Source organism: Chanos chanos, chromosome 4 (genome assembly GCF_902362185.1).
Source record: "Chanos chanos chromosome 4, fChaCha1.1, whole genome shotgun sequence".
Taxonomy (NCBI): Eukaryota; Metazoa; Chordata; class Actinopteri; order Gonorynchiformes; family Chanidae; genus Chanos; species Chanos chanos.
In genome coordinates, this window is record NC_044498.1 from 267,501 (window position 1) to 292,020 (window position 24,520).

The following is a 24,520-nucleotide window of genomic DNA, read 5'->3' on the forward strand; positions in this document are numbered from 1 at the left end:
CTCTGTTGTTGAACCTCTGTTTTGCCTGTTCTTGGATTAAGATTTTGCCTTCCGTCTCCTTGGATTTCTTTGCTGGATATCAATTAAAAGGAACCACTTCACTGAATCACTTTTGCCTTGCTCTCTGCATTTGGGTCTTACACTTGGTGACACAAGGGTAAAGCACTAGGCTTCCAAGCCAGAGCCCTGGGTTTGATTCCCAGGTCAATTGTTACAACAATAGAAGTTAATGCTAATGTTTCCAAATAATATCTCCTGATGGAAACATGTATAAGAAGAACAATATGGGACCCATAACAGAGCCTTGTGACACACCGTGTTTTACCTGCATGATGTCTGACAGTTCCCTGTTTACACTTACAAAGTGGTGGTGGTCTGTAAGATCAAATTTAAATTAACAAGATTCTCAAGCCCATCCAGAATTACACTGTGGTCTACAGTGTCAAATGCTGCACTAAGGTCTTGTAATACAATTAATGAGAGACATCTGTGGTCAGAGGACAAAAGGAGGTCATTAGTTACTCTGACCAGTGCCGTCTCTGTGCTATGGTGGGGCCTAAATCTAGACTGAAAGTCTAGGTATGTGCCATTTCTCTGGAGATAGGAGCACAATTGAAAAGACACAGCTTTTCTAGCACTGAATGGAAGGTTAGAAATGGGTCTATAGTTAGTAAAGACACATGAGTCAAAATCAGGTGCCTCATTTATAAGATCATTGTGTTGAAACCATCCTACATTTGATCTAAAGATCATTTCTGAAATGTGTGTTCGTGTGACTCAGAGAAAAAGAGCGTAAAAATGTGCATACACCACTCTCCCAGATATGAAATCTATAAATCACAAATGATCTTTAAATTGGGCGTGGCTGAATGGTTTTAGATCTCCCCCTAATTAATGTCATTAGCATATAAAGGAACTCGAACCAAAACCCAAATCCTCTACTTGATAATGGCGAGCTGCAAGACCAATTTTTTTAGCGAGGCCGAAATCAAGGTTCTGTTGGCAGAGGTGCCTTTCTGAGGCCCTCCCATGGTCACAAAGACATCCCTGTGCATGATTAAATGATGTGTGTGAATAAAATTATTTGGGAAAAAAATGAAGTTATAGTTTGATTTTTATCCAACAACATTTTTACCTGTTGGAATAACATGTGAATCAACTCCTGTGTTCTCATGACTGCTACTAGCCTATGATCACTACCACTAATAATACTAATAACTGGAGATGCATTTCCACCAGAAAATGCGAGCGTGATTGCGCTGCAGCATCGTAGCGCAAAAGACCATTCAATCCAACGATCGACTGCCACTGTGTGCAAACCCTCGTTGTGCCGCTAGAGACCTAAAACTTTCTCCTTCCTTTTCAATGGGAAAGCAAGCCATTAACATGGCAATTTAAAAAAAAAAAATCAATAAATAAAAGTGAAGCAAGTGGACCTATCAATTAGCAGAGTACAAGCACACTACTAAGCATTAGGATGGACCTGTGGCAACTGCAATCGAACTGATATCATGAAAACTCTGGAGTAGAGATGGTGCCAAAAACGACCGTAATAATAATAATAATAATAATAATAATAATAATAATTATAATAATAATTAGAATAACTAGAAGGTCACTTGGAGAGTGCAGACCCCCACCAAGGCCAATAGTCCACTCTGCTATTCAAATCTGCAACCGCGGCCAATAGATAGATAGATAGATAGATAGATAGATATCTTGATAAATTTCAAAAACTAAGAAACGATTAGCAATTATTCGAGTGTTATGCAAGCCCGCAATAACCTTTAAATCAGCTTATTTTGGTAATTTAGACATGGCTTACTTCTAACATACCTGCTGCATTTGTTTCTACAGTGATGTTTTAGGCAGCTGTTATGTTTTTAGTCATAGTTTAGTCACAGCACAGTATTCACTGCACTGTCAAACCTGACAAGTTAACTCTGGCAGTGTGAGGAAGTCACTGTCCCTCAGGTTGTTCATTTCTAAGCCTGAAACAAAATAACCACTAATGACCTGTGGCAACCCCATAGTCATTAGAGGAATGTCCATTTTCCAGCTGATCAGATTCGGAGTTCCCTCATAAACTCTTGCATACCAATACAGGCTGTACTTCCTTGGAACAAGAAAGCATATGTTGTAATGAGTTTCCTGCCCTTCTTCACCTTCACTTGAACTTGGTAGAGTGCATGCTATCATTATCTCCAACTTCAGAGCTCCTGCATGTTCCCCTCTGCACTGATGGCACCACCGAAAACCTTTGGTTTCTCACCAGTGCCTTCAGGCTGCATGTTACAGACAAGCTCCCTTTCTTTTAATGTAGAAAATGTGAGCAGACTTGACAGCTCAACCTGTGTTTATATGAATTGCTCATGTGTCCCTGTTTCAAACAACAGAAACTTATTATACTTTTACTTTTTATACTTTTTACCTTTTACAAAGTCTATACTGTCTTTATGAAGAATCCTTCTCATGTTTGTACTGCCTCACAGTGTGATCACCCTGGCAACAGAGACAAAGCCAAGGCTCTGTCAGAGGAAGCTGGCTGGGCTCTGTGTTTTACACTCGCTTCTCCACTGCTGTGGCACCTGTTACATTATTTCTCTGCCTTTCTTTGGAAACTAAACATTCAGTTTGCTTGGTCTGTCATCCCTGATGTCTCTAAACAGTAAATGCATCACAATCTTGGCTTGTTTACTCACAAAGTCAACAAGGTCCATAAATTTGGTTCAGTGTTTTTCTTTGTCCAGGATATCACGAATCAGCTTGCACCACCTCCCCCTTTGCTTGTAAGGGAGCCTGCTGATTATAGCTTACGGCATTTTTCAACCCTTCAATATATGTCATGGCGTTCCAATAGCCAGTGAGGAAAAGTGCAAAGGAGTTAAGTGCTTCGCTGTCATCAGCCTTGATTGTTGAGTTAAGGGCTTTGTCAATACTGTATACCCAAAATGTTCCTTCTGAAGCTTTCTCAGTTCCCAGTGCTCTGGTTTCCATGTACAGACAGCTTCTCATCAGCTCTCTGGGCTGGTCACTAGTGTACTACTCTAGAAAACAGAGCCAGGCCTCGCTGTTTTTGGTCCTACTCTCCACACAGTGTTAAGAAGCCCTGAATAGCACGCTGTATGTCATAGGGTCCCCTCTGAAGTGAGTTATGATATGAGAGGGAAGGGGAGATAGTTGTTGCTGCTTGGCGAGGACTTCTGCAGTGTCATCCTGTCTGGCGGTGTTAAAAGTGTCTGTGCCTGCAGAGACCTCGGGCTGAAGATTTGAGTTGGTCGAATATGAAACATCAGACATTACTTCTCTAGACTTCGCTATGCGTTCTGCAATCCATCACCATTCTTTCAGCTTTTCCCATTGGGCAGACGTTTCAGAGCACCTCCAGTCAGAAAGAGAACCTACAAAAACTCTCACTCCCACTGCAATATCGATTTTAAACAAGGCCAAACAGACTGTCACTGCCTTTAAAGCAGCTTTACACACATTTATGGGATTGTTTGTGTCTTAATATAATTTTATGCAAGTCTTTCATTGGTGTATGTTTTTATGTTGTCTGTGAGCACCTAAGCCAAGACAATTTTCTATCATTATGTGGTAGACAAAGTTTTTTGAATCTTGAATCACCAAGTACAGGCACCATGGAATCACACTGATCAGTGTCTGGAATACATGGAGATATGGAGCCCTCTTATTGGTCAGGTTCTGCTGTATCTGGAATACATGGAGATATGGAGCCCTCTTATTGGTCAGGTTCTGCTGTATCTGGTGCTGCCATAGAAGCTGAAAGTCTCTGTCCATTAGTCTCCTCTTTCACATCAGCTTTAACCTCCTGAAAAATATTCCTCCATACCATGCCTTGGGTCCCAAACACTGTTAACCCACTCATCGGCCTAACCCTAACCCTAAACTACAAAACAAGCAAAGGAAAGTAACATAGAAAAAGAATCAAATGCATAAAAGTATTTTAGAATAACCTGCTAAAATGTAACATGCCCGTCGTTAACAGAGCTCTCTCTCAAGTCAGCGCATCATTCCTCAGCTGCGGACGGCTGGCCAAGGGCGCGCCGTGCCCCGTCTCTGAACCTGCTTGTCTTTCAATAGGCTGGCTGCTGCAGCTTCCAGAGTAACCACTAAAAGAACAAATAATGTACATGTAAGTGCAGGGCAACGTCCAATTGAAACTACTCACTCGACCTGTGTAGAAAGTTCATGTGTCCCTTCAGAAAAGAATAGCAAGCGTCTGGTAAAGCTGTCTGTATCTGTAAGGTGCCGGTGCGTTCGCAGCAGGAGGAAGAAGGCCACCATCTTGGACCATCACCCTTTTTATAGCTTGGTCCCACCCAGAAGCCATGGTTACTAATTAGCCTCAGCTGGGCTGGCACGGGAGCAGACAGAGAGAGAGAGAGAGGGAGAGGGAGAGCAAACACAGAAAAAAACCCAGAGGAAACCCAGTGGCCCACATTGCACAAGTTCATCAACATTGAGATAAAACATTCAGTTAATCCACCCTCCATTTAATCCAAAAACTGTCCATTTTTGACATCCCCAGCTCTTCCTTTTAAGCCTTTATTCTAACCTCCTGCTCCTCCGGCATCTGTTACTGCTTCAGTGCAGCAGCCTGTGTTAACAAAGGCTTTTTCTTCCTTAGACTTCATCTACCTCATCACAGTGCACAGATGAGGTCGATGATGAAGACCTGGACTGTACTGTGGAATTACCTTTGACTTTTAATACATGATCCCTTGGTTACACTTTGCAGGATCTTGCTTTGACATAATTTGTTCATAATTTGCCTTTTAACACATATGTTCCAATCACAAAATGTACCAAACAAGTGTTTAAATTCAGTAGTGGTGGGCAGTTCGATTCATTTTAGTGAACTGATTCTTTCGAGCAGTTCGAGAAACTGAGCCGTTTTTTTTTTTTTCCAGGTTTTCGAATTTTACTCTATTGCACTTCCAGTATGTTTCCTCGCTTGTTTCTTCAGCTTACGGCTCTCGCTGAAACTTTATCCTGAATGCAAAAGGCCATGTACAAATCTAATATTAATAAAATAATATCAATAAAACTATTTATTTCTTCTTTGCTAATGTTCCCTTTATATTTAAATTCATGTAAATTTACATACATATATTTATTCAAGTTATAAATATTTAAAAGTATGGAAGTATTTTATAAGTATTTAAAATATCATTGTGCTTATTTTTGTTTCTACATTTAGTTCATACTAAATTCATATTTATATACTGTATTAAAATTTATGTCCATTATTTTGTTCGAGCTATTTTATTTTGTATTGTTGTTTGATTATTCAAGTAATAAACTCATTTTGTTCTGATCTCATTGTTTTTGCAAGAACGTTGTACTGTTTTGAATTAAAGCCTCTCCAGTAATTGGGAAAGAATTGGATCCGTTATTTAAATAGACCTAGATAACACGTTCGACCATTGGTGTATCCACTGAATGGACAGAATGACCCAGAACATGAGTTAAGTCTTCGAGTGTCTTCAGGTAGACTCGTCTACTATATGAACTGTTGAACTCAAGCTTTCAAACTCGGGTTTTCGAGCTTCCTGACTACGGAGCTGCCGAGGGCAGTTTAACTATGTTCAGATCCTTTTGTTTGTAATACAAAGATTAAAAATCATTTCTTCACTGGGTCAATGTCCAATGGATCCAATTGTCACTCCACTGCTTACTGCACTCCACTGGCTTCCGGTAGCAGCCCGCATCCAGTTCAAGACACTGGTGCTGGCCTACCAGGCCACTAGCGGCTCTGCCCCATCATACCTTCAGGCTCTTATAACGCCGTACACCCCAACTAGAACCCTCCGCTCTATGACGCCTGGACAACTGACGGTCCCCTCACTTCGGGAACCCGGCAGCCGCTCCTCCCGACCACGCCTCTTCTCCGCCATTACCCCGAGGTGGTGGAATGACCTCCCCCATGCAGTCAAGACTGCGGAATCTCTTACCATCTTCCGCAGGAAACCGAAAACCCACCTCTTTAGAACCCACCTGTCCCCCAATGCCTAACCTCCCTTTCCTAAAAAAAAAAAAAAAAAAAAACCTTTGTCTTGTATCTGCGTTTGTCAAAGTATTCCAGGGGCGCAATACGAAGGGGCAATTTTACGCTCGGTCTTATTGTGATCTCTGCTCACAAGGTATTAGAAATCTGACTCTGACTGATGCACTGATTGTAAGTCGCTTTGGTAAAAAGCGTCTGCCAAATAACTAAATTGTAAATTGTCAGTGTGAACTTTTGTCAGTTTACTAAGATAATCAGTCTATTTTCTTAAGAGTCAGACGTTACTGCGACCTATTTTTTGGGCACATTAGTCTACGATTTCTTGCTCTTTGCTGATTGTTATTAGCCCATTGCTGTGAGCACTGCGTAGTGATACCATTGGTCTCCGACCGATTGCATGCAGTTGTCTGGTAGCAGGTGATTTAGAAGGGAAAAAAGAACAACTAAAATAATATTATTAATAATAATAATAATAATAATAATAATAATAAAAAGAACGACTCAGTTGTGCTGGTGAAGCGGTGCAAATGACCCACTAAAAGAGTCATTCCACAGGAACGACTCATTCACGAACTGCACACCACTAAAAGTCAACTACTGACTTGATCCTGATTAACTCTCAGTTCCATTATTGTATCATCATTATTCATCAGATTTCATTCATCTTTCCTGTCAGCTGGCCCAGGAAGATTTACACCCCCCCCCCCTTTTTCCCCAAGCTCTGGCTGTTTGTTTTCCACTTTCCCAGTAAAGATTAATCACTGGTTGGCTGCTCCATTAAAGATGATCAGAATAAACTGGCCTTTTCACTCCCTGGATAGAGATGGATAGCTAAAGTCCTAATGTTCCACCAAATCTACCACAGTAAAACCATGATAAGGTCTTTCACATGTAGAGTGTTTAACAAGTGGCTAGCATTAGGCTAACATTGTTCTGTGAGACCTGTCTGGACATTTCCCTTCAACCACAGAAACAGCAAACTAAGCAGCACTTGATAATGAAAACCATGTTTGATCTTCCTGAAGTGGTTGAAAACATGACAAAGTTATACAGCAAATCCAAGTCCAAAATGTCCATGATTGAAAGCCTTGCTTCCAATGTGAACCAGGTTTTCTTATGGTGTAATGGCCTCATAGGTGGTGGCATTACTTGTTACTTATGGCTAGGATTAGGGTTAGGGTCAGGCTTTAAACCATTCAGACCACTGTCCATGGTAAGTAAAAGAGGGTAATATTTATTTTACTTGCAAATCCTCCACAGGTTAAGGGAATGACAAAAGAGAAACCACATGGTGCATAATGTGAGAAAAAAATAGATTTTCTACAAGTTCACCCACACTTGTTGATAATTTAGAATGGAACAGTATCGATATGCACTTTGTTATAGTGGTAGTGTGCGTAGTGTAGAGTTACCACAGTAACCTGTATAGAAATGCCTGGAATGACCAAAGATGTTCATCAAAATGTGTATACATAGCCAGTGTAAGAATACTTATCAAAAAGAGACTAAACAACAGTTTTACTATAAGCAAAGTGCTAAGCATAAAGCATAAAGTTTGGCACTTGCACTGGTGACTTGTCTCAGATCCTAAACTGGGACAGTACGGTACAGGACAGTGGGGCAGGGACATGTGGTGGTGTTTTTGAAAGAAATGCTATTTCTCGCGGCACAGTGGCACAGTGGGCAGCGCTGTCGCCTCACAGCAAGAAGGTACTGGGTTTGATGACTGGCCAGGCGGCCAGGGTCCTTTCTGTCTGGAGTTTGCAAGGACAGTCCAAAGATGTGTAAGCCAGATGGATTGGATACTAAATTGCTTTTGTCTGTGTGTTTGTTGCACGGACAAACACAAAAATGTGTTTGTCTGTGCGACCTGTCCAGGGAGTTTGCTTGGATAGGCTCCAGCTCGTGGCCCTAACTGGGATAAGCAGCTTAGAAAATGAATGAATGTGATTTCTAAGATGGGTGAAGGGCAAAGCTGTTTGTCCTGTCTGTAAACAAGCAGGGGCTGTCTTGGAATAACAGAACACTTACTGTCATTGACACAAAATATACGACCTGTGTCAGCTGCCAGGAGAAACACAAAAGAACAAGGCTGATGAGCTGAAAACTGTCCTGTCAACGCACTAGAGCAGTTTACTGAAGAACTCAGAACATTCAGGAGAATGCTATCAATGCTACAACGTCAGTGCTACAATGGTTTTAACATTAGCATCCATACACCTTAGTGTTACTTACTGCACTTCAGTTGGATAATCAATGCTTAAACATTATGTTTAGGATGACTTAAGAAATTGTGTCACTAATTCCAGACATCATACCATCACATTTTTTGTTTTAATTTTATCAATATTTCTCCCAATTATCTAAATAAATCTTTTTCCCATGATGTCAGTTACCCAAATTATTCTGAAGCCCTCCACTCATGACAGAACTCACATCTAACACATTACTGATGAACCATTTTTCTTCTCTGGTGCCATTTATATTTTATGTCATTGGTACTATCATTCGGCCCTTGACTCACTTCTCAGATTACATTTTTGTCCATAACGCCAAGATCTAACTCTAATTCCCAGCCCTAGTCCATCACTAATTTACCAGTCTTTTTCACGCTTGTTCCTCTCACATGTTTTTGCACATTCACACTTTGTGTAGCACTTTATGACTGTCTCCTTTCATTGCTCTCATTGTTAACCCACCCATATCTGCAGAGATCTCTTCTGCAAAGAAACACCAAAACATTCTAGCAGCTCCTCCCGCTGTTCAGTGTCTCTGCACCCCCAAGTGTGAAACCACCCCTCAGATGCAAAATATTTTGGAAGGAGTTATCTGATTAGCAAGACATATCCTTTTGTCTCCTAATATTTGCTCATTCCACTCATTACTGACAATAGACTCACCCTGACCACAGTTATAGTCATGTTATAGTCGAAAATATGAATAATCATCTTTTTGGTTTTTGCAGACCCAGCTGTCTGTTTGTTCCATGTTCAAGGGGACGTGAAAGATAACATTTTCTGAGGACTAAATTACTATGAATCATTGCTAAAATACATTTACCAAATGCATAGTACTGGATCTAATTAACGCGTATCTACTGAAATAACACTAGGAATGTAGGCCCATAAAAGCTAACAAGAAATGTAAACCTTACTGTTTTCAAGCTAATTTTCATAGCTTAATATGATCTTAGCTTCAAGGTGATAAACCAGTTTAGAAATGTTGCAGGTTACACTTGTGGGCAAACAGTTACATGCAATGGCCACTCTCACTGCAATCATTACAGCTACAAACACCTGCCACTATTACAGAGGATTCAGTGAGACAGTCTCTTACATCAGCATCCAAATTCATTCACACATGTTCCTGCAGTGTGGCAGTAATAAACTCATATGTTCTCAGGTCCACGTGTGATCTGTTCATCCAGATCAGTCAGTGTTACGCCCAGGCCCTCTCGTTACAGTCTCCTCATTCACTACATGTTCACAAGTATGTGATATCGCAGAAGATACAGGATTATCACCTTTTGACATAGCATAAAGCATAAAACAAATGTTTCAACCCATCTGTAAAATATGCCAGAGTGCTTTGTTTCAGAAATGTGTAGGACAGAGGTCTGCGGTTGTGTAACTAATTAAGTAAATGTAGATGGAACTCACATAAACTATATCTAAAACATCAATGAAAGTGACTTACTGTTTCTGAGTAGATGTAAAGAGTAAAACCTGTGTGTGTGTGTGTGTTTGTGTGTGTGTGTGTGTGTGTCTAGCCCATGCCTGTCTGGGTGGAGGGGGAGTAAACAGTCTTTCCACTCTCAGTGGAATAAAGGTGGAGGATGCAGTACTAAACACCACCCAGAGAAGAGGGGTGAAGTCAGACAAACAGAGGTACACAGATGACTCCAGAGAGATTAATTTATAAACTTAAAACTAAACTAATAAACTTAATAATTGTATTAATCTGCTATCATATTCCATCAGTTAAAAGTAAAACATAAGACAGCCCTCTTGCAGAGTGTTCTTGAGTAGAAAATATTGGCCTCCTTGGCTGGATCTGTGAAGGTGAAGTATTATATTCAACTTGTAAACAACACCATGGGTTCAGCCCTGTCCCATCATGATGACCAGAAAATAAAGACACTGAGAAGATGGCTGAAGGGAGCACTGCAGTTGAGTTTCTACTCCTACTCGGCATCAGACGTTTTGGATAACACTGCACGGAGAGTTAAGGCTAGACCTCTGTGACACTAATCACGGTTAAAGCTGTTAATGAAGGAGCAGTAAAGCTCAGGCTGGCAGACAGACAGATCTGGCAGACAGACAGTCTGGCAGACAGACAGATACAAATCAACACACATCCAGACCAGCACTGGGATGTGGTTCTGAATGCAGCACTCAGCCACAGTGTAGCCTCAAGGTCGGAGCCACCACAGAGAAAACACAGTTATTTCATTTTATCATTTATCACTTAGATATCTGATCTAGGGTACTGCTTCAAACCAGAGATTGAAACTTAGATAAGACCAAACTGAGATCAAGCTGAAAGATTAGAGAGGTAAACCAACTGACTAGTAAACAAAGTTTACCAACTGACATAGAGAAAACATTCAAAACAAAGCCTGACCATCTGTATTACACAGTAAGAAAAAGGGTCAAAGAAATGCTGAAGCACAGGCAGATATTACAGAGACTGAAGTGGAGAGGCAAACAAACAGATTCGCTCAGAAAGACAGTTGGACAGAGAGAAAGTACATACATCTCTCTCCGCTCTCACTGGTTATAGCACCGGAAGGAAACAGGAAAGGCACACCACACACCGCCTGAGCATCATCAAGCCCCCCCGAGTGTGAGTGTGAGTGTGTGTGTGTGTGTGTGTGGTGAAGTCGAGCAAAAGGCACTCAGTAAGGACTGTAACGATCGCCCTGCAGCCGAGAGAGACGTACGACCTCAGACACTAACACCGGTAACACGCAACACACAGTGTTCAGTGCAGTAATGGGACATTTCCAGCACTGAAAATTCACAGACTTATGAAACTTCACACCAAATTTTGTGTTGGCATTATTTACACGTTTCAGATAATGCATGGTAATAATATACTCACAACCTTTTCAAGAAAAGCCTGTGGTTTGTAGGAATCGGTTGCCATGGCTTGTCTAAATTTTGTCCAGTAAACTACTGATACACTATTGTGTCCATTTTGTAAGTCAGATTGAGTTTTAACAAACTGGAAAGATTTGGGGTGAAGAACATGCAAACTTTCCACAGTTCTTATGTGCCAACCTACAGACTCATTTGCAAATATCAGTTTCTGTGTGGGCTGTGGGTGGGACAGGTGGCCATTAACATGTTTTATTAAAATGTGTCATAAAATGAGTGCTATTATCCCACGTAGATGACCGGTGTTCAGAAATCTGCTTTCAGATGCTCCACTCTGAGGATCTCAAATTTGATTGTATATTCTTTTTCAAAAAAAAAAAGAAAGAAAGAAAGAAAAAGAGAGAGAGAAAGAGACAAAACTAAAACAAGTCACATAAATGTCTTTATTGAAAACTTAATTTATAAAAAAAATTATAAAAATTGTCATATTATGTCAAAATCCCATCACTGTCAATGTGACAATGAAAGCTGTGTTCTGAAGAACAGACATTCAGCTCGTCAGGCCTCAATCACAGCCCAATACAGACTCCAGTAATTAGTGTTCACAGAACTCTCAGAAAAGGAAACATCTCACTGTGTTTAATACATGCTCCAAATAAATAAGAAGTAAAACAAAATTTAGAAAATGTAAAAAAAAAATGAAATAACATGCACATCTGTTTATAATACTGAAAAACAAATACAAAAATTGCAGCGTTAAAAGCAATGTAACGTACATTTTAATATGTTCAAATAACAGTGAACTGAGGTAACGTGTAAAAATTCTTTCTCGATACTCATACTTGAACATTCTTATTGCCGCTTGTGGTTTTTTCACCAGGACTCCTAAAGGTTCTCGTGGCAGTAGCTGAGGGGAAACCGAAGGAAGGTGTGTCCATTCAGTCAATCTTATACAGGCCAAAGTAATTGCTCTGAAAGTTGTGGCTCAGCTTGGCGGGGTCGGACACGCTCACATAGACAAAGTCGTGCTTCTGAAGCTTTTGCACGGAGCCCAGGCCGCTGCCAGATGTCCACACCTGCTCCTTACCCACCACACAGAAGCCCTCGCGGTGGTCCTCCATTAGCGTGAGAGGGTGTCCGTCTGTACGCCGCATGTGCACGCTGTGCACCAAGTGGTCCCTCGGACTGCAGTGATTATCTAGAAACTCCACCCGAGAGTAGACAAAGTACAGACCAGTCTCATTCACCAGCAGACCATTGTTACGATACACAACGCCACTGGTGAACGCACGGCCTACCCTGGGACCCCAAACCAAGGAGTCTCCCGACTTCCCTCTTCCACCTGATTGGGCCGCAAATGGGAGGGAGAGACACGCTGTCAGATATACTGCACATGCATCCAAGATAAACATTTAACAAACCATTAGACTGAAAAACATACTCTAACCCTCAGACCAGTAAGCATAAAGACCAGTCACCACCTCAGACCAGCAACCATCAAGAAGAAAGACTGGCCTAAAAGAAGCTCCAGTTTAACAGACAAATCTAAGTTAGGCTCAGAGCTCAGCTTACTCCTTGTTTCTAGATGTTGTCCCATAATTCTGTCCCAGTGTTAATACTATCATTATTGTAAACATAAACTTTTACAAAATCTCATACAGATGGTTTGTTCCCCTTTGGTCCCAATTAAACCATTTTAAATCATTTTTTTTACTACACAACCGCTACACAGATCCCTCACAACGACCATTAATCCAAATTGTTTGCTTGCTTGCTTGCTTGCCTGCTGGCTTGCTTGTTTGTTTGCTTTGTTTACTCAAAACCAGTGAGTGTTTAGGGACATTTGAGCTGTTAGATGCTGTGATGCTGAGAAGGTTAAGGGCCAAAATCTAAACATCTCATGGAGAGTATAGTGTACAGTCCCTGGGCTAATGCAGTAGAATGTTCCCAGAGGCTCTGTTCTCCTCACCAATCAGATGTGCTGCAACCTGCCCTCGCTGTGCTCTCTCTGCATCAGGCCTCCTCAGGTCTGCAACACAGGAAGTGGCCAAGGGGTCGTTATCAGATTCTTTTTAATCAGGCTTATAAGCTAAGATAAGATCAACCATCATCAGATCAAAGACTCACCGATAAGCTTTTCTGGAGACTTATTTTGTGCATTTTCCTGTTGAGAGAATAAGCACCAGATCAGAATCAGCTCAAACACACACACATACATGCACGCACATACACGCACAAACACACAAGCGCACGCACACACACACACACTCCTGAGCCCTGGGTAACAGAGCTGTGGTTAAGAGCTGCCGAGCTCTTGTTCTGTCAGACCAGTGACCACATGTTTTAAATGATTCCAGTGTGAGCAGGTACCTCTAAATGTCAAAGGAAAATATCACAGCACAATTGAAGCCTAATGACAGAATACTACTGCCAACACCCCCTTACTGCCGACACTGACCCTCTCCTTTGTAAAATAACCCCTCAGGGCAGTAAGAGCTGTTCTGCTGATTGAGCTGTTTTTTTGTGAGCAGGGCACAGAATGGATCTGCTCTCATTATTAAATGAGTATTTGATGCGTGACGTCAGTCTTATTTTACAGACAACAGCTACACAGTCTCCTCAGTGGCTTCACCCCAGACCAGCCACACCAGCCCTCTCCCCCAGCATCAGACTCAGGTCAGACTTACCTGTTTCAGCTGTAAAACCTCATTCTGGAGCTGAAATATCTGGTAGGCTCCAAATCCCAGTGCAGCAAACACTAGCAACAACACCATGACCAGGACGGAGGCCACAGCTGCATTAAGACCTCCACAGCTTCCTCTTCTGGAGTGGGAACGGGCAGGTGGAAAGTTCCAGCAAGGCACCAAGGCTGGGTCTGCCCTGCTGACGGGCTGTAAGTACTGCCTGCCACCAGCATCCATGACAAACACTGGCGGGTATGAGCATCCCATGGTAGCACTCATAGTGACTGGTCTCATAAGACTGAAAGTGTGTGTGTGTGTGTGAAGATATTTGCGTGTGTGATCAAAATCAAGGTGACTCCACAGGCTAAAAAAAGTTTGAGGGTGTGATGTCTACTCCTTTCCACCCACTCACAGACCGGCTCTTAAGATTCTGATTGGCTGGCCATTGGCTCAGTTCGCAAATAATGCAAAGTTTCTCTCTCTCTCTCTCTCTCTCTCACTCTGTCTTTCTCTCTCTCTCTCTCACTGTCAGTAATGACAGGATGTGGAGACACTGAGAAACCCGTTGAGAACAATTCTCTCTCAGCCACTCATGGTCATCATGTGTGTTTCTGTTGAGGGGAAAATGAGCTGGCACAACACACAGGGAGAGATTTTGCTCTTTGTTTTCCTGGTGCCTCTGTATTTTTCACACTTCAGCTCTATCAATCCCTACATCTGTTGGTCTACATCAATGTGAAGATGAATAGATCTCTCATTTTGGCTATGGGTTTGACAGTCCTTTTTTCTGTGTGTGTGTAAAAGAGCAGTTGTCCTTGTTTCTGAGGTAGAATTGTTTCTTTCTCAGAATGACCTAGAAGAGAGTTTCTTCACTACATCAGCAGTATATTTTGACAGGGCCACCAGCTTCCTGTCAGTGATCACAAAGACCACACAATATATGACAAATTTAGACAGTGAGGCAGAGAGAGAATGTATGTGTTTATGTACAGGTATATGTATATGTATAGGTATATACATACATACATATATGCATATGTGTATACATGTATATACATACATATGTATATTTGTATGTATATACTTCAAGAAAGGAAGCTTGCTCAACCTTAAGATGGCGCATGTGTAAAGGACATCTTTAGATGAAATAAGGGTTAGAGCTGGTCCTGTGTCTGTACAATAATCAGACCTTACTGTGGTAATGTATTCCTCATGTTATATCATCTGGTCAGTAGTGATATCAGACCTCTTTAGGAATGCATGTGTGTTTATGTTTGTAAACAGTGATTCAGCACAGTAAGGTTTCAGTAACACACATGGTGGAAAGCAGATGTGCCACATGAAACAGAGGATGTGAGTGTGGTGCTCTTTCGTTCTCTGTCGGCTGCGTGAGAACAGAGAGCGAACGGGGGGGGGCTTGACACTGTGGCTTCACCAGGCGAGCGAGAGAGAGACAGACGCCAGCATCACTCTGGAGCGCTGCACCTCTGCACAGCTCGGCTTTACTGGAAAGACCTGCTCTCTTGCGTCAAAAAACACTCTTTTTTCCTTTCACTGTGTCTCTTCATTCAGTCTCTCAATTTTTTTTTTTCAGTAGCAAAGAAACCATAAGCAACATCAAAGCACTTGGACTCCATGGCATTGGAGAGTTGTGCCAAAACTCACTTTATCTTTTACTTTTTTTTTCTGATGTCACACACTCATTACTACTCCATTCCGCTTTGCCTTGTCCTCAGCGCTCTCTGTGCTTAAAGAGACATGTTCCTCAAATGTCAAAACATTACCCATCATTCCCCAGGCATGACCCCTCTGTCATCCATATGAACCTACTCATGTCAGGCTCTGGAAGTTTCCATTCACATTTTTACTGTTAGAAAGTTTTATTTCCCATACAATCTTATTTAAAATGATGGATCAGTTTTACTTGTCTGTGAATGCACCATTATTGGCATCCATAGACAGAAGAGAAAAGACTTAAGCAGGTGGAAAGTCTCATGATAATCAGTCACTCTTTCCACTGACACTGTCGCTAAACGTGCAGGTTTTCAGACTAGTTTTTTAGACTGTTCAGAAATCCTTCATGTAAATGACACTGATGAATTCACCATGTGCCCTCCCACCGTTCCTACACACAGCCCTCGTAACAAACGGAACCCCCTCAATGGCTGTGTTTGGAAAATAGAAGGGAGTTTCACTTCATAACTTTTTGAAGATTATGATGAAATCCACTGAAAACAAAACACCCAGGCAAAATTGTGGAGAATGACAAATACCCTCCCACATCTGACCTCACAGAACCCCGTTCCACATCAGAGAACAGTACTCTTCAGATTTTGGTCTGGAGTCAAGTGTGAGAGCTGGATTCATAGCATTGTTTTAAACTAATACCACGCCGATACCAGGATTTCTATAGAGCACACACAACTAGTGTTTCAGGTCAACTCTAGAATTAATCTGTCCTCAGATCATATGCTTTTGGTCTGGACTGTGTATCTGTGCCTGCTGGAAAGAGCTGCCTTTATAAAAATGCTATAAAATATCTTACAAAAAACTGTTCCCTCTCACAGTCCCTCAGAGGTTTTAGAGGCTTTTGACTGATGGACAGTTTATTTTTACACTAAAAAAAAAAAGACTTTGGTAGGTCCAGGGTCTTCCCACAGATCAATGCCTTCCTGACATTTTCAGGGCAGGAGCACAATTTCATGCTGTTTAAAACACAAGCCTGGGGTCTGCTGGGACACTGTGAACTAACAGCCATGTGCAGGTACCACTTAGCTTATTGGTTTCTGAGAAAGGGCACGGTTGCGTCATTCAGACACTTTAGCGAACACTTCAAACAGCGACATGTCACTGCGGAAAGAGGCATCGTTCCAGCGTCTGAGCAGTAATACCCTGCCGTGCACTGATGCAGCAGTTGGGTGACACAGATGTAAATTACGACCTCAGGTTTCTGATGAGCTGATGGAGTAATGGCAGAATCATGTGGCATCAGTTTCATTCTTCTGACAGGAATAGGAACCCAACCCCAACCCCAACCCATGTGTGTGCACAGTGTTAAAGTCATTTGTCCTGCATGAGTAAGGATCCCTTCTGTCACCGTAGGTTATCCGTTCGTCTGAACTCACTGAGTTTCCCAGAAGCTCTGTTCAGTCAGCATTTCTCTTGCAGAGGGAGTAGGAGGTGGGGTTTTGGGGTCGGATCGTGGGCTGCTCTGTGATGTGATCTTGCTTCTTGTCAACTGAGTTGCCAGAGAAACAGTGTGTTTCAATGTGAGCATGTCTCTCTCTCTCTGACTCAGTGCCCCTCTTACTGTGTCAGTGGTATTTGTGTCTGCTCAATTATCTAACCATTCTTCACACAAAGAATGCACACTTTCAGTGTGAAACTAGCAGCCCCCCCACACACACACACACACATCACCTCATGAGAGTGCTCCATTTGGTAAAAATGGTTTTTGAATAGCGCTGACTGCTGGGAAGATTAGGGTCCCAGTCACTTTTATTTTGATGAAATGGTTCCTACTGTATCTGCAGATCGCTGACGGCATTTTGACTTTTGTTTGGTATTAAAAGCATACCAGACTGGACGTACACCCTGTGACATACTCCATGAATAAAATGCAGGAGACTGCAGTACATCAGTGGATACACATACATCAAACTGCACACAAGAGCCAGCCACACCCTTAACTTAACGCCATCACTTAGTCCAAATCCAACACAGGTATGTCTGTTTCAAACAAAACATAAAAACAACTGATTCCTCACTGCAACACGGCCTTATTCTTAAACTCATACAGTTACACAGGGCTGTTTGACCTGGGGCACAGGCTCCTTTAGCTTTCCTATGAGAGAAGCACTTCTCTTCTTTTAAGGTGCACATAGACACATGACCTCTACCAGTGACACCTAAGGATTTCTCACAAATTTATGTATAGCTAACTTGACAGTCTGAGCCCTACAGAAAAGAAACATGTTGGACAGCACACAAAGTCTTCAACTCTGAAACTCTGTAACTCTGAAAGTCTGTATGTATGTAAAATCTGTAACTCTGTAACTCTGTAACTCTGTAACTCTGAAACTCTGTAACTCTGAAAGTCTGTATGGATGTAAAATCTGTAACTCTGGATGTAAAATCTGTAGTACAAAGTTGGACAACAGCTGCCAGTTCCTTGTCCAATCATGTATCTTCATCTGAAGATGAAGAGTAGCATCCAAGTCCAAGGACATGCCCAGAGCGATGCTGAGCTGGAGCGGGGCTGGTCGGAACTGCTTTTCTTTCCTCACCTCTTCCGTGCACTGCTGTGGCACACGCCAGCGCGGAGGTGTGGAGGTTGGGGAGGCCAGTGAACAACACCTGTGCCAGGCTGTCTGTGTTTTGATCCATACGTACCACCCGTGGTCTGGCCACCGCCAACTTGGAATGTTGAAAGGCCAGAGGACGGTCCTGTTCTGGTGTCTCTGTGTCTAGGGCAGTGCTGGGTGCTGGGGAGAAGAGTGCTGACTGTTTGTCTGCACTGACTGTTTGCTCATCTCCTGTTTCTTCATTATCATGCAGGATGGTGGGTCTCTGATCCATCTGGTTACTGGAGAGAGCACTGCACAGTCCCTTAGCTGAAAAAAACAACAATCTGACAATGACTCCTGTTCTCAAGCATCACTTATGGAGAGACATGTCCAGACATCAGCGGTAATCTCAACTTCAAGACAAAGTGACTGCCATGTGGAGAAGTACATCAAATACCTCTCTACCCTCTGACAGGTTTGTACGACTTTTGACTTTGTGTTGACAGTTTATTAGTCCAGCAGGAGTACGTGAGGGGGGATTCTTCAGACAAGCGGAGTCAATAATCAGGACTTTATAAAAGGAATGCTAATTTGCTGCTCTTGTATCGGAGGGTTTTGAGTTTTGGCTAAACTCTAGCTGAGAACAAAGTCCTTCCATGCCTCTTTCAACACTGGCTACAGCAGACAAACAGGATAAAGAAACAGACAGACCAACGCACCAGCACAACTGCCGTCAAACTCTGCTCTCCTCCTCACGTAGCCTCTGGGTGGGTGTTTGCAGGTCGGGTCAAGAGAGCGAAGTTTGCGGAGGTAACACTTGTACTCTCTCTCTAGCTCTTTTATGCGCTGTTGGAATTCCGCAATCTTCCTCTCTGGGTAGTGAGTCAGTTGGGACTGCTGGTGAACACAAAACCGGATTCAAACACATCTGTTCACATGCTTCCCTCACATTATACATCCACGCCTGTACTGTCACATTATACATCCACTCCTGTACTGTCACATTATACAGCCACGCCTGTACTGTCACATTATACAGCCACGCCTGTACTGTCACATTATACATCCACTCCTGTACTGTCACATTATACATCCACTCCTGTACTGTCAGACATGTGGCCTCAAGGAGCAAACATTAAGTCTTCCAGAAAAAGTTTGAAACAAGCTGTGTAATAACTAGTTGGAGTTTTGCATAATAATGATTTTTCCCCTGTCCTTTAAGAGGGGCTTCTCAGGCTGAGATGCCTGTAGCTTAGATGATCATGATGAAGATGTCTGGATGAGATTGAATAAGATTTAGGTCAAAGCAGTTCTGCAGAAAGTGTTCAGACCACTGTTAATAGGTACCGCAGAGGCACGGAATTCCCCACAAAAAGCACACGCTGACTTTGGTCTTACGGTCAAATGTTTTAGTCCACCAGTGGAACATCTGGCTTAAAATTAACAAGATGGCATTCTGAATTAAACAGCCAATTTGCCAAATTAGTGTTTACCTAAAACAAATCTCATATGTTTGTGTGTGATTTTATTAGTACCATTTTAGCGCAGAATGACAACACAGAGTCCAAAGTGATGAGGTGGCTTTGTTGTACACTAAGGTAATACTAAGGTGATACTAGGTAATACTAAGCTTGTACTTCTCATGCAGTACCAGCCGGCTTACAAAACTAAAACTGCAGGACCATCTGAATCTGAGCAATAAAACCATAAAACGCACCATAAAACGCACAGACTTTATAAAGGATTCCTGTTTATTTTACTGAAACCTGAGAAAACATGGATACAGTACCAGTCTTAAACTTCACTGTGACAGCAGTGTCTTCCGTTCGCACATTAAAATATAATACACAGTTTAATGTGCATCGAAGTCCCTGAGATCATTTACAGGCAGGTTTCATTCTTTGCACGGCAAAACTTCTTAAATTGGTTTGGCTCAAGTGACTCTATTAGCGAGTTTGCGTAATATGTTGGACCTATATTGACGATGAGTATGACTTCAGCGTACATGAAGGAAATCCGACCACTAACTTCCTGACTCAACAAACAGACCATAAACCATCAGCATCCATGTATCAATGACATGGCTGACTACCCAATCTTACCTGTAGGTAGTACTCTATTTCGCTTTTGATGCTTGGAATCCACTTTTTCACAGAAGCGACGGAATTGAGTGTTGCCTACAAAACAATGATTGGCACATTTAAGCAAACTGGTCTGTCCTCATAGTTCTGAAAGGGTGTTAGGTTCGGTCGTCACTTGTACTTACAAGATTTGGTCTTGAAGTATGAACAGCTCTGATTCGACCCTCTTAATCGTACATGGAAAACAGATTGCGCAAGCATTAGCAACCAGCAGTGAATTACCGGTTGTTTTTGCCAATAAACAAAGTCTCAATCTTTAATTTATAATTTTACAATCCCAAGACCGTGCGGAACGAATAGCTGGTAAAGCCATTTAACAGTTAGCGCGGTTTTAAAATATGATCATTTATCGGCAGGCAGGCAATAAACTCTGGAGGAAAAAATGATAAAGTTCAAAGAGGCTAATCAGAAATGATATAAAAAGACTCTTGTACCACCAAAACGTTACTTTATGTTTTTGTCCTAGCCAAATGACCGTGATTTGAACAGTGCAAGACCACTGTAAACATAAATACACTCCCAACCTTGTCTTTCTCTCTGAAGCCATAATCTGTTTAGCTTTCCATAATGCTTCTCCTCATTTCTTGCCATTTTAGACAAGTCAATCTGCCACCCGTCATGCACTGTGGGTCACGTGACGAAACTGAACCTAAGTCACATGATAAGAGCTAATCTGATGGAGCCGACGCTTGTCCCCAGTCCTCATCAGGCAGCTCGTTGATATCACGCATTTATTATTAATAATAATAATAATAATAATAATAATAAGTTGTTACTGTGATTTCTTGATTTAAAGTAATTCTTAATATGAGCAAACAATCAGCTACGTTATACTCTGTGTAATAAAGTGTTTGTGAAATTCAGTGTCTAACTTTTAGAAATGTGTTTCTCAGCACGACTGCGGTTACTTGGTTAGTTTTGTATTGAGTCAGATAACTTTAGATTAGATTAGATTAGATTCAACTTTATTGTCATTGCACATAGCACAAGTACAATGAAATGCAGTTTTACATCTAATCAGAAAGTGCAGATAACCGAATAAGGTGCTGATGGGGCGATATCTACAGGTGAGCATACATGTGACTCCGCGTGAAGGTAGTATCCATAGGTGAAGGAGGTGTATCCGGACTGGAATACTCCTGGATAGTCCACAGATAATCGGATGTATCCGGGAGTTTGCTGTCCTGTTACGCGAACTGGAATACTCCTGGATAAGTACCAGGTTTGGAAGCCTGGAGCCATTAGTTACCATGGTGAATAATCCCCCGCAGGTGCTTACAAGGGAACATTTGCATTTCACACCTTGGTCCACGAGATCTCCGCCAACTTGTCGAAAAGTCTTACCTTGAACTGGTGGCACAATGTCTTCCTCCTCTAAACCCCTCCCCATTGGTCCAGTGTGTTTCAGACATGATTTCATATGGTTTATGTCATTATTATCATTAGTAGTAGTAGTAGTAGTATTGGTGTTGTTGTTTTGTGTTCATATGTAGATTATATAGATAGTCCGACAAACAAAAATGAATTATACAAATACTTTTATTATAAATAAAGAACATACAGCATAACATAAATCATTAGGCATATAAATCAACAATGTTTATATATATCTCAATGTACAACAAAGAATAGAATAGAATACAATAGAATACAATAGAATAGAAACGAAACAAAACGCTTTTACGGAGCATAAAGAAAACACTAATTGTAGAGTACTCCCAAGATCGACCCAGCTTCTGTGCTCTCCATTGTGAATCTATCCACACCAACTCGCGCCTGGTGATTCACAACATATTCAAGAGTCTGCGTCCAGTCTATTCTGTAGCGCCTCACACTGCAGACAACTCTGTGCTATGGGCTGGAGGCTAGACACCTCACACTGGCCTTCCATCCAAGATGGTGTCCTCCTCTTCAGACATCATATGTACTGTTGCGGTCTTCCATATGGAAGCCTCTTCCTCAGTTTAAAGAGCACTAGCTCTGGCCTTGTGCAGCTGCAAAACACAGGGAAAACAGAAATTAGATTACTGAAAACACCAAATGGGAAAAGTCTAAGAAATACAGGGGAAATTATTATGTTTTAACTTACTCCTCTCTTCCTTTGCCTCATGCAGGTGCTGATCCCATGGGAGGTAATCCCTGCCAAAATTAAAATGAAAATGAAAACAGTAAAATGAAAGTTCAAACCCCGTTTTGCCATTTCTTTTTCAATACCTGCGCGCACATATTCTGCCAAAATTAAAAATGAAATTTAAAAATTCGATTTTCATTTTAATTTTAACGACAAACACCAGTCTTTTCTGGCAAAAGTAAAAATAAAATTAGACAATTAGAAATGAGCGGTGCCAAAACCGGGGCAACAATGATGGATGTCAAAGTGCACAAAAGCCTAAAAAACTCACAGAACAGGAATAATTTCAGGAATTTCGCCCTACGAAATTTCGCTCTGGGGGCGTGGACACGAAAACAGCAAGCAAGCCACCTAGCTCAAAAGCTCGAATGTTTAAATAAAGATCTACAGTGGTCTATTTGCCTCGACATGGGAGTTGGGAGTTTTTTTCTACCGCTCTAGCCCCGACTAAGTTCATGTAACATATAAACAACAATTCGTGTTGATGTGCACAATCAGGTCGCCCATACATCTTTTAATCATATATATGTTTTCATGCTACATGTAGCCTTTAGCCTCCGCCATACCTTCTGTGTCTTAGGCAACGCCCATTTCTAATTAACATATATTTACAAATATTTATATGTAGGCCAACTCGAAAAACGATAAGGCAAGGTGGGAAACGATAACGCAACGCTTTTTATTTTGGCAGATACAGCGCGTTGATGTCGAAAATTAAATTAGAAACCGGGACTTTGCCATAGGTGTATCAACTTTGTCTTTTCGTTTGCATTTTGTCTGATTTGTACCGCAAAATCAGTTGAAAATAAAGTCTAACTAATGAAATAAAATGACAAAAAGATATTTTAATTTCAATTTTATTTTTATCATAAAAGACTCGTGTTTGTCGTAAAATGAAAATGAAAATCGAGTCATGTAATTTAATTTTGGCAGGATATGTGCGCACAGGTATTGAAAAGAAATGGCAAAACCGGGTTTGGACTTTCATTTTACCGTTTTCATTTTCGTTTTAATTTTGGCGGGGATTACCTCCCATGTGATCCTGCCCTCCTCTTTCTCTAGATTCCTCCTCTTGGGTCATCCTGTAACTCTTTCGCATCGTCTCATACTAGGTGCTAGATGCTAGAGAGAGAGAAAAGTGGAGAAGAAAGGAAGATTGATTAACAGTTCATTTAGAATTCCAGGTACTGTTTACTGTTATGAAACAATCGTGATGATAAACCAACAAAACACGTTGTCTTACCTTGTCTTGTCTGTGGATCATATCTGTGCGTGTTATTTTCAGCATTCTCCGCAACAGCTTACTGCTTCCTCTATTGCTTCTTGGCTCCCTGCTTAAGCAAAATTAGTACAAGGGTTAAATTTAACTACACTGAGTGATAGAGCAGATAAAGAAATGCGAACATAGAATGTGCGGTAGTCAAAAACAAAAACCAGCAGGCTACAGAAATAAACTGACCGAGTTATTTCCCACTCATTTTAACCTTTTTGGAGCAGACTCCTCTTGCGCCTTTTAGAGCTCTCTGATGTCTGACTCCATCCTGTCCAACCGCCGAATAACATTTTCCATGAACGCTTCCTGCTGTTCAGACATCCTCTTAAAAATGCATTTAACATGGACACCAGCAGTTTGTTTTCGTTCTGACTCGGCGTTGGAATAATTGGATATTCCCTGTGCACAGGAGTACCCTCCCCACTCCGCTGTCCGTTTGCAAGTCATCTTCAAAATGCGCACTGTCAACAGGATACAATGTACAACTTCTGTAATCCTCTGTAGACTTCTTTAATCCTTCTGTGACTTGGTTCTGCTATAGTTGTGTGCAGTCCGCGAACACGTCGTTCTTTATAAACGACTCTTTCTAGTGAGTCGTTCGTGCCGGTTCACAAGCACTGCTGAGTCGTTCTTTTCTTTGTTTGTTTGTTTGTTTTAGTCGTTCTTTTTTTTTCTAATTCAGCTGCTCCCAGTGAACTGCATACAATCGGTCGGAAACCTTTGGTATCACTACGCAGTCCGCACAGAAGCGGACTAATAACAATCAACAAAAGGCGAGAGAGTGTGGACTAATGCGCACCCAAAAATAGAACGCAGTAACGTCTGCCTCGTAAGAGAATAGACTAATTATCTTGATTACATTTACCCCAGTGAAA

The 24,520-nt window shown here is 41.6% G+C and overlaps 2 protein-coding genes across 2 annotated transcripts; both read right to left on the minus strand.

Moving 5' to 3' along the window:
* Window positions 1–11,878: 11,878 nt before the first annotated feature.
* faslg (Fas ligand (TNF superfamily, member 6)) lies at window positions 11,879–14,774 on the minus strand. The gene is made up of 4 exons (XM_030770709.1): window positions 13,818–14,774; window positions 13,258–13,345; window positions 13,100–13,159; window positions 11,879–12,472 (listed from the first exon to the last, which is right to left on the minus strand). Exons 1-4 carry the CDS (start codon window positions 14,106–14,108, stop codon window positions 12,069–12,071), a joined length of 843 nt encoding a protein of 280 aa, XP_030626569.1. The 5' UTR covers window positions 14,109–14,774; the 3' UTR covers window positions 11,879–12,068.
* Window positions 14,775–17,918: 3,144 nt separating this feature from the next.
* On the minus strand, window positions 17,919–20,846 carry LOC115810733 (uncharacterized). Its single transcript, XM_030772732.1, has 5 exons — window positions 20,766–20,846; window positions 20,367–20,407; window positions 20,203–20,277; window positions 18,820–18,997; window positions 17,919–18,427 (listed from the first exon to the last, which is right to left on the minus strand). The coding sequence occupies exons 1-5, from the start codon at window positions 20,830–20,832 to the stop codon at window positions 17,994–17,996; spliced, it is 795 nt and encodes a 264-aa protein (XP_030628592.1). The 5' UTR covers window positions 20,833–20,846; the 3' UTR covers window positions 17,919–17,993.
* Between the last annotated feature and the right edge of the window lie 3,674 nt (window positions 20,847–24,520).